At 44.6% G+C, this 15,555-nt stretch overlaps 1 protein-coding gene across 2 annotated transcripts in view; it reads left to right on the top strand.

Moving 5' to 3' along the window:
* The window catches only part of Reph (Regulator of eph expression), a 124,821-nt gene that overhangs the window by 22,547 nt on the left and 86,719 nt on the right, over positions 1-15,555 (top strand). For both annotated transcript variants that reach the window (XM_022067626.2, XM_022067627.2), the window contains exon 3: positions 11,230-11,957. In XM_022067626.2, coding sequence (XP_021923318.1) covers positions 11,230-11,957 — 728 coding nt within the window. The remainder of the gene's footprint in view (positions 1-11,229; positions 11,958-15,555) is intronic.

Genomic DNA, 15,555 nt, shown 5'->3' with positions numbered 1-15,555 from the left:
TTCACTACAGATAGTTCGGTTGGGAGACCATTTATGAGATCGAAGGCTAAAATCACAGTTGATCCAGTGTCCTATTTACAAACAGATCATCCATTTTTCATCAGCACAACGTACGAGCCAGCGGGAGAGATGTGCATTTTTTTAAAGCTTGTACTAACTTCCTGAGGCTGTGTAAAAATTTATATTGCACAACAAAAGATAAAGAGTGTTTGATTAATTGTCGTCACATGCGTTGTGCAGTTACATTCCAGTTGTTGAAGTAAACACATAATGCCTTTTCTTTGTTGCTGGTTTTATGTGCATAGTTGAATGGTCTTTATCGCATTAATTGGTGATACTGCAGGCAGAGTTCCTCAGTATCAGAAGGCTGTTTGTCAACTGGCTAAGGTTCATAAAATATAAATTTATTGACGTGTACAATGTGAGATAAACAGTCCTGAAGGTTAAAGGTGAAGAATTTCTAGGATTTTATGTTCCAGGCGACTTGGCAATTATTTTCGCGAGTCTGATTAGAAAGGAATTGGGGGTTTTGTGTATTTGAAATGTGTTAGTGTGTTCTTTGACCACAGTCGCCATTTCCAGCAGTCGAATAGAAGGGTTCGACATTGTTTGCAGCTGTCTTAAGGGTTTTGCCAGGCACGTATTTTCATGCGAATCAGGGGTTATAAATCTGTGGGCTGCGTGGTTCGCCGATAACTTTTGTGCGTTTGTCATTCTGTAAGATGAAAAATAGTTACTGATGTCAGGAAAAAAAAAGTATTATTAACCTCGCAGCTTGTCACTGTCTGATGTTGAACTTTACTTTGAATAGGCCTCAGCAGTGTTGCCACTACCACTGCGTTGTTGGTGCTGTTACGTAAGCCTGAACGATCTGGCTAACAACGCCTGGCTGGCTGGGGTTGGCTAACGATGAACTTTGTCGTATCGATTATGCCCCGAAAGTGAGACAGAATACTTTTTATTTTTCGTTTTTCCCCATCAGAGTGTTAGCCAGGCTAACGCGGTTAACATACGCCCTGCCTCTCATAAATACATCCACAAGTTTATGGTAGGATTCAGAAATGTTTTTAGTTCCATTTGTATTTTCTTTGATAGCGAATGTTTTTTGTGTGGATGGTTTTCATTCTGAAGGTGCAAATCAAAATTTGCCTCATTTCTTTCATCTGGTCGTTTAAAACACTGGAATTCTCGTCAGTCTACGCCAACGTTGGTGTGGGAATGGCTGCTTTTCCGCAAGTGACGCTAGAATGTTCAGTGAGTCATGTGCCAGCTGATGCCCATTAATACTGTACTTCGGTTCATGTCAGTTGCATGGACGGTGTGCCCCCTCAGTTTCAACACCGTCGTACGTGTTTAATCGAGCCCATTGCATTTTGTGCATGGATTTGGGGGCACAAATACAGGTAAAAAAGTGAACTCCAGAATTAGCCCTGCCTGCTGTATGAAATGCAGTTTTCTTGACAGAAGGAACGGTGTCCATTTTCTGATAATTTTTACGGAGATTTTTGGTTGGCTTTCACGAAATTGTCTGCTATATGCAGGGTCGCTTTGTTCTCTGCCTGCCTGCCTATGGATTTTCATTAAATGTAATATTTGACATGCTCTAACAAAGTGTAACTACAGCGCCATATACGACAGATATTAAAAAATATCGACTAGCCACGGTAACCGTATAGCCCTTACGGGGGTACGCATGATCCATTTGACAAAAAAAATCACAGGTTTGTCAGGCTTAGATAGCCAGTCGTTGATGCTTATGAAACGGGCAGTCGTGCCATTTACTAGCCCAGATGATGGAGGCAGAGGCAGTCTCCGAAACATCTATATTTATGCGGCTGATCGCCTTTGAAGTTTTCATTGCATTCGGTTGTAATGAAAGTTTCAAATCTTGTATAATTACATTTGACATGCTGATTTATTTGGCGTAAGATCTAAGCCTGACATGAAGATACCAACCAACATTTATTTATTAACAGTGCCTTCTAAATTAAGATGCTCCACAGCCTTGTAGGTTATCAAAAATCGCCACTGTGAACATGGAGATATGCTGTTAGTACGAAATGTTGGTAAACCCATAACCAGAATACCGAAAACTCGACGGAAATTTGTTTAAGAAAACCAGCTTACGCTGAACAGTTTGAATTATTCACACGCTTTGTCAATAGGCTTTTAGTAAGTGACATGAACGTCTTTATTAAAATCGTCTAGGATTGTTTCCTTTTCCTGCTCTGTTACATGCATTTCAAATTTACCTGTGCAGTTGTTTTTGAAGCGGGTAGTAGTGCGGTAGTGTTCTGTATCGATCAGTTCTTGGGTCTTACTAGCCGCCACTGCTGAAACAATGGCTGGGACGTGCAGGGACTCCTCACCTCCTGAGGGCTACAGACAAAGGAACACACTCTGCGTTGGGTTTTGGACGTGTCCTGGTTATGGAATTTCATTTGAAATCGGCTGGAATACCAACTGGCAAAATAGACTATATATAATTTATTAAGGCTATTAAATTGTCAGTAGAATAATATGGTTTGTAATGCATCTTGCCAGTATCAATTGAGTGAAATGCTTTTTAAGTTGTCACCTCAGCTGTTAGGTTAAAGAATACTGCAGTTCTTATATTTATGGTCATTATATAGATCTGTGAAAAGTGTGCCATTTTTATGCAAGATGTGTGTATAACATCGTGGTGGTAGGTTGAAGTGAGGAAAATAAATACTGATCCATATTCATCTTTAGGGCGTTTTAATCCCGAAGATGTATGCGACTTTCATTGCATTTGGGTGTCAACGGGATTCCATTGGAGACCCCCTTCTTGGTGCCTCGTAATTTCCATGAATTCCAACATGGTTGCCCACGGTCTTGTGAGGTTAGGATCAGTGTAACTTTTGTGTCGACAGATGCTGAGAAACGTGCGACTTTTACCTCATGAAATATTTTACGTAGACTATTTATATGATATAATGAACTCAAAAGAGGTTGAATTAATTACTCCTCTAGCTGTAACCCACAGATAAATAATGTTCAGAAGACGTAGATTATTGCATCTACAAGTTTCCAACATGATGCCGATCGGTCAACATTTTTATTCCTTGTATATAATTTCAGCCATTGTTATATCTTGATTCTTGTGGCAGTGAAGTCCTTCTTAAAGTTCTTTCAAATTGAACTTGTTATGCCGGTATTTATAACAAAAACAAAGGACCCCTTCCATTGTACAGAAATGGCCTGAAGAGGATGAGGGCACGTCTATAAACAGTAGCCAGTATCTATAGGTTGTTTAAAATCACGTGATGTAGTGTTCTTCGTAATTTAATCTTCACGTGTCTCAAAAGGACCCTTTTATGACTTCATATACAGAGGAATTTTGCTTGACGGGTGTTTCATACATTATCACGTAATGCAATTGTGGTCTGAAATTATGTGGGCTCTGCTTTAATCTTTAGCATTGCTTCATTCTGATAGGGGCATTGTCATCTGTCAGATGAAACAGAATAACTCCGCAAACAATATCAACACCGCGAAGACATCGTATTTTTTGCTTACAAAAGTGGCTTAGTCCAGTTTAAAACTTCCACAAGGCCCATTTAAATATTATTCTCGCATCTTGTTCTTTAAAGAGGCTTCTATCAAACCATTCTGCACTTATGTTTTCCGTGTCTGTGATGTGTCTTCTAGCTCAGTGGTATTCAACCATTTTTTGTTCGCGTACCCCCAGATATAATTTCTCTTCAACTTTGTACCCCCAAAGTTGCTGGTGTATAATTCAAGTTATACATAATATATAATCTACATCTAAAATAAATTAAATAAATTACATTACTGATTATTCAGTGTTTATCATAAAATAATATATATATATATATTGTGATGTGTTGGGGTTGGCATTGTTGTTAGTTTATAGACATTGTTGTATTCATGCATTGTTGTATTATTATTTACATTGTTGCGTTTAGCATTGTTGTGTTTACATTGTTGCGTCTGTTTATTGGCATTGTTGTATTTGTATAAAATGTGTCGATAGCACGAGGCCCCGACGTGGCGAAAGTGCGTTCCCTTACTGAGATCTGCGGTCTGCGGGTCAAGGTAGAAACATATGTTGCACCAAAGGGGCCCATGCAGTGTAAACGGTGCCAACGCTTCGGGCACACGCAGCGGAACTGCGGTTATGCACCCAGGTGCGTGGCCTGCGGGGACGCTCACCCATCCGGGTCGTGTGCCACCCCCAAGCAACAACTTAAGTGCTGCAGCTGCGGAGGCAACCACACTGCGAACTATAGAGGTTGCAGTAAGTGGAAGGAAGCCAAGACGGCCGCTGCACAGCGTGCGAAAGGGGATCGCGGCCGAAAGGACGACGTCTCCACGCGCCTGCCAGCGCCCAAATCGGCGCTAGCTAAGCCTTCCCTCGAGCAGGAGAACTTGGGCCCTGGGTGGAACCACGTGGTCCGTGGTGGCCGCGTCGTCAAGGCTGCGGCTATGAAGAACCCCGCCCCAACGCCAACTGGAGCCATTGTACAGACTGAGCGGCAGACTATCCCCAAGGGCGGCCGTGCCAAGCCCGCTCGTCCTGTGGCGCCGGTGGCAAATCCCACAGCACCTGCTCTCAAGAAGACTGACCCCACCCCACCCAAGGGTCAATCACCGCTCCAGGACATCTCAGATATCCTGGAAACCCTCTCACCACGGGTCTGCATTGAGTTGACACGACGTCTCCTCGCCGCGATCCATTCACTCCCCCCGGGGGGTCTCGTCCGCGAGCCCTCCTCAAAACCGTTCTCCTCTTCATGGCCGACAATGACTGCACGGCCTAGAGGACACGGTAGCAAGGCCTTGCGGCTGGCTTACTGGAATGCCGACGGTGTCCGCGACAGGAAGCTGGAGCTGGAGCAGTTCCTCGGTGACTACGGAGTCGATGTTTGCCTCCTGAACGAGACGCACCTCACGTCGGGTCGGGCCTTGAGGTTCGCGAACTACGTTTGCCACCGTACGGACCGCCCGACGCTAGGGGGTGGCACAGCGATCCTTGTCCGCAGGGGCATTGATCATTACCCTGTGCCGGTATCGGGTCTACAACAACTAGAAGCAACCGCCATTCACCTGGTACTGGCAACCAGGAAAGTCAAGCTAGTGGCGGCATACCTCGCACCCACCCGGCCATGGATAGAGTCGGACCTGACCGAGTGCTTGAGCGGGGGTTTCCCGGTCCTCTTGGCTGGTGACCTCAACGCGAAACACACGGACTGGAATTCTAGCCTTATCTCTACTAGGGGCTCGCTCCTGCGTGATTACGCCAACAGAAATTCCTGCTTCATCTACGGGCCGGATTCTCCAACCACGGCTCCCTACACACACAACGCCACACCTGACGTCCTTGATATTGTCCTCATCAAGGACTTCGTCCTACCGGTGCACCTGACTGTCTGCCCCGCACTCAGCTCAGATCACCTGCCCGTCCTCGTCGACACCACGTGCCGATCGTCCTTTCAAAACCTGCCTGATCGCCCGGACTTCGCGAGAATGGACTGGGCTGCATTCCAGGCTTGCCTCGAAAGCAGACTACCGGGGAACCCCGTGGTAAACGACGAGGAAGAAATTGACAAGTGCGTCGAGGAGCTGACCAGTGCTATCCTGGAAGCCACAGCAGCGTCCGCTCCCAAGCTTCGACCCCGCATTGACAGGCGACCGCTTCTACCCGCTAGTATTCGAGATGAAATACGCCTGAAGAACCGGCTGAGGAGGCGATGGCAGGTCACAAGAGACCCCGCTCTTAAGACCCAGGTCAATCGACTCCAGAGGTCGGTGACCTATCGTCTCAACGAGTGGCGGAACGAACAGTGGAGCGACACGCTCGAATCCTTGGACTGCGAGGACCAGTCGCTTTGGAAAATGACCAAGCGTGTGATGCGAGTCCCCACTCCGTCGCCCCCCTTCTTAGTGATGGGAGGACTGGCTCTCTCGAACCCCGAGAAGGCAGAAGCCCTAGCCGACAGCCTTGAGGTCCAGTTCCAGCCGGTAGACTACCCGTCGGACCTGACTACAATTGACATGGTTAACGAGGCGATGCGAGCATACGAGTATGCCCCTGTAAATGAACCAAAATTAACCAGTCCATCGGAGGTCGCCCAGGCCATCAAGGGACTCAAGCTTGGCAAGGCTCCGGGCCCCAACGGTATACCGAACAGGGTCCTGAAACATCTCCCACGACGCGCGGTAACCTTTCTCACGAAAGTGTTCAACGCGGTCCTTCGCAGGCAACACTTCCCCTCGGCATGGAAACACGCTCGAGTGGTGTCCATACTGAAGCCGGGGAAGGACCCCACGCTACCTTCTTCCTATAGACCCATCAGTCTTCTCGACACGGTCGGCAAACTCTGCGAGAAAATCCTACTAACGAGGGTCCTACACGAGGTCAGTGAACGCGGGCTGCTGCGCGACGAGCAGTTTGGGTTTCGACCCAGACACAGCACATCGTTACAGCTGGCTCCCCTCGTCGAAAGGGTCAACAGAAACCTTGATGAGAAGCGGCTAACCGGCGCGGTTTTCCTGGACGTGGCCAAAGCCTTCGACACAGTCTGGGTCCAAGGCCTCCTATACAAACTGACCGTCCTCAACTTCCCGTCGTACTTGGTAAAAACCATCTCTTCCTACCTCGCTGACCGGACATTCCAGACATCCTTCCAGTCGGCCATGTCCACACGTCGTACCATGCGGGCTGGAGTTGTGCAGGGCGGAATTCTCTCCCCTGTGCTCTTCAGTCTGTATGTCAACGACATACCCACACCGTCCCGCCACGTCGAGTTAGCACAATACGCGGACGACACGGCTCTAGTAGTCACGTCCCGTAGCCCAACGCTTCTCGTCAGGTATCTGGAGACCTACCTCAGTAGACTTGAGCTCTGGCTCAGGGCCTGGAGGATTGCTATCAACGTCTCGAAGAGCACCGCGGTTCTCTTCATTTCCGCGAGAAGACACATCCAACAGCCCCGAGCAGTGCAGTTCCTCGGACAGCCGATCCAATGGGTCAAAACAGCACAGTATCTGGGGGTCACCCTTGACGCCGGGCTTACTTGGTCGGCGCACGTCAACCAAGTGGGAAAGAAGGCAGCGCAACGATTAGGTGTGCTAGGCCCGCTTATCAATAGGAGAAGTGGCCTGTCAATCAGGAACGGTGTACTACTCTATAAGCAGCTCATCCGTCCCATAATGGATTACGCATGCCCGATCTGGAGGTCAGCTGCCCACAGCCACGTCCAGAAGCTGCAAGTTCTGCAATCCAAGTGTCTTCGAATTGTTACTAACGCGCCCTGGTACGTTAGTAACAGGCAAATACATGAGGATCTGGGGGTCCCTTTCTTTGCCGACCACATCAGAGCACTAACTGAGAGGTTTGACTCGAGGTTAGCTGGTGTGGGGAACCCCTTAGTTCGGCAACTCGGAAGACACTCGTGCCGAATGAGGGCTGCCAGAGTTCACCCAAGGGCAACCGAGGGCGACTGATGTTCAGCAGGCCAGCCGAAGCCATCCCCAAAAGACGGCCAAGTCAGCACAACGAGTGGTTAGACTACTCGGCTACCCTGACTGAGGTTTTTCGTGCTTTCCTCAGTTGTAAGGCGAATGCCAGGGTATAACTTAATAGGGGCACGGCCCGCCACCCTTCCCCCCGATCATGGAGGCCATCAGCTGAAGTGATCTTCCCCCCATGCCGCAGAGGCCTTCAGCCGAAACGGCCCCTCCCTCTCTGGGTTCATACCCCAGAGACCCAACCAACCAAATTCCTTCGACAACTTGCCTGACAGGATAACCTCCCATCAGCAGCAACAAATCCCAGTTTGAATGGTCGAGGCTCCCGCCACGACGAAACCCCGTTAGCGTTAGCAAAATTTCCGTTCTTATATTACGACCGTTTACCATTTCCAGCAATGCGTCTTGTGCGCAGGAATGGTTTCACCTAGGTAGGGACGATGCTTGCGCTTGCGCAGGCCTCCGCCCTCAGTTAGCTTCTTTGGTTGGTCTTTGGTTGCTTTGAGAGTAGTGTAGTAGGTGAGAGTGTGGAAGAAATACTGCGAAGAGAGCTGAAGTGTGAATCGCTTGTAGGAGAAGTGTGTTGTAGACGAGATTATTTTGTGCTGTAAAGACGTTTTGGTTGATTAAATTCATTATTGCTGGAAGACTTTGTGGTCTCTTACAATCCAACCAAGTTTACAACTGAGATCGGATTTGAGGTAGTAGACCCCGCAAGAAATCAAGGGTTGACAATCAAGGTTGTATACCGACCCACGCTACAATATATATATTTTAAATTTCACGTACCCGCTAAGATGTCTTCGCGTACCCCAGGTTGAATACCACTGTTCTAGCTTCAAGTTCCATAAGGACAGTGTGCTAAAATGATATGAGATATGAGTTATGAGATTCACAGAGGGGTGAATATGTTGATTTTGGTGTTTAGCCTTGCAGTTTGTTACCAAAGTTTCGGAGGGATATATCGCTTGAATCTTCAAGTCTGAAAGCGGATGAGGTAAATTCTTCCCAGCTACGAGGCTACGTTGTTAGAACCCAGGAGACCACAATCGACAACGATGAACGAAGTTTCTTACTCCGTAATATTTTCGATTCTCTTTTTATGTCATTTCTCTTGTTTCGAATTTTATCCTTGCTAGTCTACTTCGTTTTCAGATTGTTCCAATATTTTTCGTTCCCAACGTTAATTCCCAGTTTCATGACACTGACGAAATACCAGGGTTTGAACTGAACCCTGTCTCCTCCTGGTTTTATTTCGAAACGGGATTTTACAGAAATTGTTCATTTTACCTGGAAATCCAGGGAATTATTCCTCATTCGACATATTGACCTGAGCGTAACTGTTCATATCTTGATGAGAGAGACTGCCGCTGAACGACTCCAAAATATCCACAATATAAACATAAATCCATTTTAAATACATTATTTTAAATTCGAGATTATCGCTTGCCCACTGAGTGATGGACTAGAAATCTGTTATAAATTGAGGATAATTCTGAAGGACTGCCTCCAGAAATATCTACTCCAAAATCCGACGCTCAGTTCGTCGTATAACATTTTTAAGAACACAGTCAAACCTCAGAAACACCAAATAGCCTTCTAAAACACTTTTATTTTCGTCATAAAAGTGTACAGCGGTAATAACGAAGACTTGACTGACGCGCGCTGATTGGTTTAACTTTCACCACGTAAGAATCCTCGCTGTATCTCGTATTAGCATTCGCCCACCTTCTTGTTCGAATCTCACATTAGTCAAATTTTTGGGGAACTGCGTGTACTCGCGCGGGTGACGTGGAGTAGTACAGGACGCTGGTTTTATGCATTTTAAGATGCTTTTCTGAAGAGAATTGAGGTAAAAGAGACTTGTTTGAGATTTAAGGTTCTCACGGCGGTGAAGCTGGCAGTGTTGGTGTCCTGGATTGTACGTAAGGCGTCTGCTCCTATGTGTAGACACCAGTGTTTCAGAGGAACACACTGCCTCCATCTTTAGGGCTACACCATTGTCATTTTAGTTTAGTTTGGTGTATTTTAAGTGTCTGAATGGCATTTTACGTAGACGTGTATACTATCTAATGAATTAACTTGAAATACAGCATTTCTCTTGTTCGAGTTGGATTCTTTATATCACGTAGAGAGTAGACATACTTCGTGTGTAAACAGAATTTACCATTTTAATGCTGCCCGAAGTTACATTTTCCTCATTCTTCTTGATTCTCACTCCTGTGTAAGCCGTGGATTCGGCAGTTACAGAACCTGAGTGGTTTGTTTGTTCACTTAGAAATGTAAGGGAGTGGTCGCAGGATGCAGGAAAGCTCTCCCGTCCTTCACATGTCTTAAAACTAGTCAGAAGTAATGGCCATGGCTTCTTCAGACCCCGCCAACGGTTTGTGAAACCGCAGTTGGATGATGGAACACTTACAGACACCTGCATGTAAGTTAGTTGCTTTGGGAGGGAGAGTCTGGCCGACAAACCTGAAAAACATGCAGTTTCTGGAGACGTCCTGAAGGTGTGAATATTACACACTTAGTTAATTAATATAGTAACCACTTAAATCTCAGTGGTAATCATACGTGCCACATGATTTAATAATCAGCAACTGTGTATTTACAGGTCTTGTTATTTTCTTAAACAGCGTAAAGCAGCTGATATTTGTATGGAGATGTTTTCTTTGCGGTACGGGTTGAAATGTTAAATATTATTTAGAAATTATTTGGATCTGAGAAGAGAATATCATTTATATAAATTTGTACATAGAAATCCGATGAACGTCTGTAGGCCTAATCAGTGGGTTTTTTTAGAAACTCATTTTCGATATTTGTTCTTAATGCGATATTTTTACCAACAGATTTAAAATAAATTTGCTGGTAAACCTTTAATGCTAAGTAAAAGTTTTCAATAAAATGTTAACAGGATTGATCGATATTCAGACCTTCGATAATTTCGAGGACTTTTTCCTGCACTGAACACGACTGTATTGATGAGAATCGGATACGTGGAGGTAAAGCTCCCTTCTAACTTTTATGAGAGATTGAATTCTCTTAGCCCAGTGGTAAATATAAGTACCACGTTTTTAACAATCAGCAACGGTGCGTTGTGTATTTGTGGGTTTAATATGATTCTTAGTGCAAACATCAATAATGTGCTTGAACAACATTGACCACTTGATTTTTGTAACGAGAAATGTTGTGTTTCCTTTGAGGTACGGACTGAATTATTAAAACATAGTGCTATTGGTGAGGAATTAGAATTCCGGTTTTAATTCTCAGGTTTTCGCGGCTGAAGTTTAATGGATAACATAGGCTTTACAGGGCACAAGCCATGTTACTTATCCAAAGTTTCTGCAAACGTTACAGTTGCCATCTTCAGGGTGAATGTCAACGCCCTTTTTTAACCACACGGTCGTCAATTCTTTTCTAGATTACATTAGTCACTAAAAATGACATAGTGGCTGAACACTTTTATAATTTTCTTTTCTTGAACCTTTGTTTGTTCCTCCCGCTTCTCTGTTCGTCCCACCACGTCTTTTTTTCCCCTCACACAGGGATATCCGCCCTGAAGATGGCAACTTTTAATGTTTCCGAAACGTTCGAAATTCGACGCGGCGTTTCAGCCTTTTTTTTTGGTACGGAAGTTGAACATTCCTGCGAAAGAAATACGTACTTTAGTGTCGACTACTTTCTTGGTCCTGACGCTGTTGATTGTCTCTGTTCCAGTTATGGAGAGTGAGACGGAGCGTTCCAGCGGGTCGACTTTGAGTCCCAGTCCGTTCGCAGGCATTGACGTCATACCCTACAGTCCATCGAGTCCGTTCTTGGACAGCGCACTTCCCAGTGACAGCGATCATAATAACGACCACCACAGCTCTGAGGAGGAGCTGGAAGTGATCAACAACCCGAGCAAGTGCGCTGCCTTTGGTAGTTCTCTGAAGGAACTGCTGACTTGCCGCAGTGGTAGCGTCAATGCGGTGGTGCCAGAGAAACGCAAGTGGTCTCAAGTAACGAGCAGTTCCGCATGCTCGCTTAGTAATACCAATCATCTGTCTACAAATTCGTCGGATCTCTTAACGATATCGTCGGGGAGTTGTTCCTCCCTTCACGGAGGGAATGGTAGTAACGTGGCGGCGTTAGCCGGTGCAGGTGGACGGGCTTCGGTGGCTGTCGTCACTACCACGCCAGCTGCAGATCATAGTTCCGGTAGTTCCGATGAAGAAATTCAGGGGCTGCTCGCAGCCATGGCGACGCCTGTAAAGTTCCGAACGACCCCGCCGCTGGACGTTCACAAACCCGGTCTTTCCCTTTCGCCGCCCCCGAAGTTATTTCATTTTGGAACACAGTCTTCAGCCGCTGCAGCACTGGAGGTGTCACCCAGGAAGAGACATCGCCATACGCCCCGAGCGCACCACATCCAGCGACCGTGCCTAGACTTCGAGAAGATGCAGCTGGTAAGTAGCCAACCAAGAGTATTTGCTGTTCCTTGTTGGGCCTCGGAACGGAATTTGCATGGCGAATCCGATCGAATCCCCCCCCCCCCCCAAGCCGCCATCTTTCCATTACGAAGTGCCATATACACCATTTCCCCCTCTTAGACGATGGTTTATTTGGTGTTCATCGCCAAAGTAGCAGAGGGTGTTGTGTGTGGGTGGGTGGAGAATTGCACCTTATTTTGTCGCGGTTGATTCAGGAATAGACTTAAAATGTCTCTTATCGTGAACATTGGGAAGTTCTGATTCGAAATAAATGTACCTTTCTTCTCTGTGTGGGGGATCAACTGTAATAGCCTATGCACATTTTGCTTAGTTGCCATCGGTGGTACGATATTTTTAATACGCTGCTCGAAATTTGTCGGTGTTGGTCTTCTGAGTTATATTGCCGTGTAGAGTCATAGATAGATACACACGTTTCGGTTGAACAAACTGTCTCCATCTTCAGTGCTGAAGTAGCTTTCACTTCTATAAAATTTGTCTGAGAACCTTGAGATCTGGTAGAATATCTATCATTTCCCTGGCTACTTGTGGGTAGTCATTTCGCGAAATCTGTCCTGTCTCGGAGATGTCGTAGACAGAGCTTATGAAATATTATATTGGTAAGTGTTTGAAACGTAACCATAAGTTAATACTTTTATGCGTGGGATTGCCGAGTTTTTTTTGTGACGGCTGAACTAATGGTACAGTGCTTACAGAAACTTGGAAATCGATAGAATTCAGTCATATTTTCATTTAGTAGATCGATATCGAACAAAATAAAATTAGTTCAAAAATTGTTCAGTCATAAAATTTATCCATTATATCTTCCTTGGAAAAGACGTATGATTTATGTATTTATTATACGCATCCGTTTTACTTCTTACATGACAATTTTTATAAGATTTAACTATTTAAAGCCGAAGATCGTCGAAATAATATTTTAGAATTTAGTCCGTACCGCAAAGAAAACATTTTATTTCGAAGATTAAATGGCTAATTTTGTTTAAGAGAATAATCACTGTTCTGAGAATCGTGCGAAATCCATAAATATAAATGCAGTGTTACTCATTGTTAAACCGGATGGTACGTATAGTTACCATTCGGCCTTAAAGGTTAAACTATCTGTTTGGTACATCTGTCGGCCTGGTGCTCGGTAAGAAGAGGGCTTATGCCAATACAAATTACGTTTGACGTAGGTCCTCACTAATTACGAAGTTTTGTTAGCTCGAAAGTCATGCTGACCGTGATAACTCTAATAATTCTTAAAATGATGAAATATCATTGGTCATCACCGTGTAGTATCAAGTAACTTTTTCTGATGATTCATGGCAACTTTCTCAATTTCCTCCTTGAATTCGCAGAAGTGATTAAATCAGCATAAAACCTACCGACGTTGGTTTCACATGAACGAGTATGAACGTGTAAACATTTTGAAAGGTTGCCAGTTTGGATGGTAGACCGATTTTTGCTGGAACATTTCAAAAACTGGCTTACGTCTTTGCATCCGTTGGAGCATATAAGTTAGACTCGGCGAGAATTGGAATTGAAAACAAACCTTACATTGGACGCAAAGTTGCTGGCTGCAAAGTAAATAAAAATCAGAAACTTATTTGTATAAATCATTCACCCCAGAATAAAGTGCCGTGTATACAGCGTGTCGCACAAGTTAGCGGCCATAGGAGAGAGAACTCGGTTATTTGGTAAAATACGGAAAATATGAAGAGTGAGAAGTTTTTGCAAATCACGTGTTTCCAGTCTATAGTGTTAGAAGTTTTTACTCAGGACGAGCTACTTACAATGTCAGTACTAAAACGGACTCGCGATGTTGACTTTCCATTTCGCTGGTCGCTGTTTTCGTCGTTTCGTTAACATTTACGTCGTCCCCCTACTCTGGTAAGATATTCTACATTTGTCAGTACTCAACAAGAGCTTTCGTAATGTCTCGAGCAAATGCTTAACAAAGGAACTCTTCACTCGCGTTTAAAATTTACCCGGGAAGAAAACCTGATAACGCTTGCTACCACGCAGATCAAAACCCTTTGTGTTCCCTTCTGTTATTCTAGAGTTGTGTCGTACTGTGTATGTAGCCTCTGATACCCTCTACTGCCATTGTACGTTGTAAAAATTCACGAGCTTCCTCCGAAAAAGTCGGTATTCCGTGGTCAGACGGGTTTTTCTGAAAAAAATGGGTTCTGTCAACAACCAGCAGATGTCAGAATGATCTAGAGAAACAAAATAACTTTGCAGGTTGCACTTTTTTATCGTCTATGGTCAGCTTGACCGTCGTGACCCCCTTTTTGGGGGGTTTTCTTGCGAAAGTACCTCGGTGGTTTCGCCTAGGTTACACTTGGGATTTCGTTATACTGTACTGTGATATACTAGGATTTTTTTTCCTACTCTTTGTGGACGATTTTGACCAAAGACACTTTATTCTTGTTCCAAAATGTTTTAAAAAAGTTTTAATGAACCGTTTTGAGCCATTTTCAAGTTAGCTGTTTCTTCTGTGTGCTAACTAAAATTCCATACGCCGTTGTTCTATGTACGTTTCTTTGGGGACGTAAAAAGTATATGAATGTGTTTGATCAGTGTTTTTAAACGTTTCTAGTCCTGCAGAATTTTGTAATATATTTTGATAAACCGGGTTATACGTAAGTCGAACGTACTAGACAGAATTATGGTATTGCGTTTTGCTCTGACGAAAAAGAGCTTAAAATTTGCAGCAATGCAGGATAGAAGTAAATAAAATAGTAGAATCAACTCTCGGGCCCCCTTAGGCACAGTTTGCGGACCTCGAGTTGTGTAAATACCGTATTAAATAACAGCACGCGGAAAAACAGCTACATAGGAAAGATCACGTACAATCAGAATTTCAGGCCATGACTGCCTTGGTGAATTAGTCGGGATTTGGCGAACTTAATCATTGCATAACAGAGGAAAGGCACAGAGCGCGTTGACTTCGAACGGGATTAGTGTCTTGGTGTCGTTTGCGGAAGATTTAGGTGGTCGTGTTAACTACTGCTTCTACGAATTGTCGGAAAGTTATGCTGTTCGAAAACAGTGCCGATTTATGATGTGTTTTCAGGGATGGTTAAGTGGGATTGATCTGGTAAACATCCTCACCAGTTTCCTTGCTTTGGTACAAATGTTTTATAGCTGCTTTGCTATCCATTACAGAACTACGTGGCGTTTGTTAACTAATTTGTTCGACTGTTTCGTGAGGCAATCATGTCACAATGTAGACAGTACGAGATAGTATTTTGTGCAGAATTTTTTTGAAAGGACGATTGAACTTATTTAGCTGTCAACTTCGGTTTGTTGTAGCCGTAGAATATTTAGAGAGCCGTGGTTATGTGTGGCCATTTGGCCTACATTTCAGCAACAATCTTACGCAGCTAACAGAGAGAAGGTGACGGTAGGTAGGAGAAAATTACATATTAAGGAGGTTCAGAATGTTTAAGCCTGGACAACATGTATGTTCATAAAAAAAAAAAACCAGTTGTTGGTTGGTGATCGTTCACGCATGGCCTACTATATACATGTATTACAAGGCAGCGGATTTTTTATAACCTCGATGTAA

The sequence above is a fragment of the Zootermopsis nevadensis genome, unplaced genomic scaffold (assembly GCF_977971745.1).
Source record: "Zootermopsis nevadensis isolate Lab colony 2312 unplaced genomic scaffold, Znev_1.0 Znev_ptg000011l, whole genome shotgun sequence".
Lineage (NCBI taxonomy): Eukaryota > Metazoa > Arthropoda > Insecta > Blattodea > Termopsidae > Zootermopsis > Zootermopsis nevadensis.
This window is presented reverse-complemented; position numbering and strand designations above follow the sequence as displayed.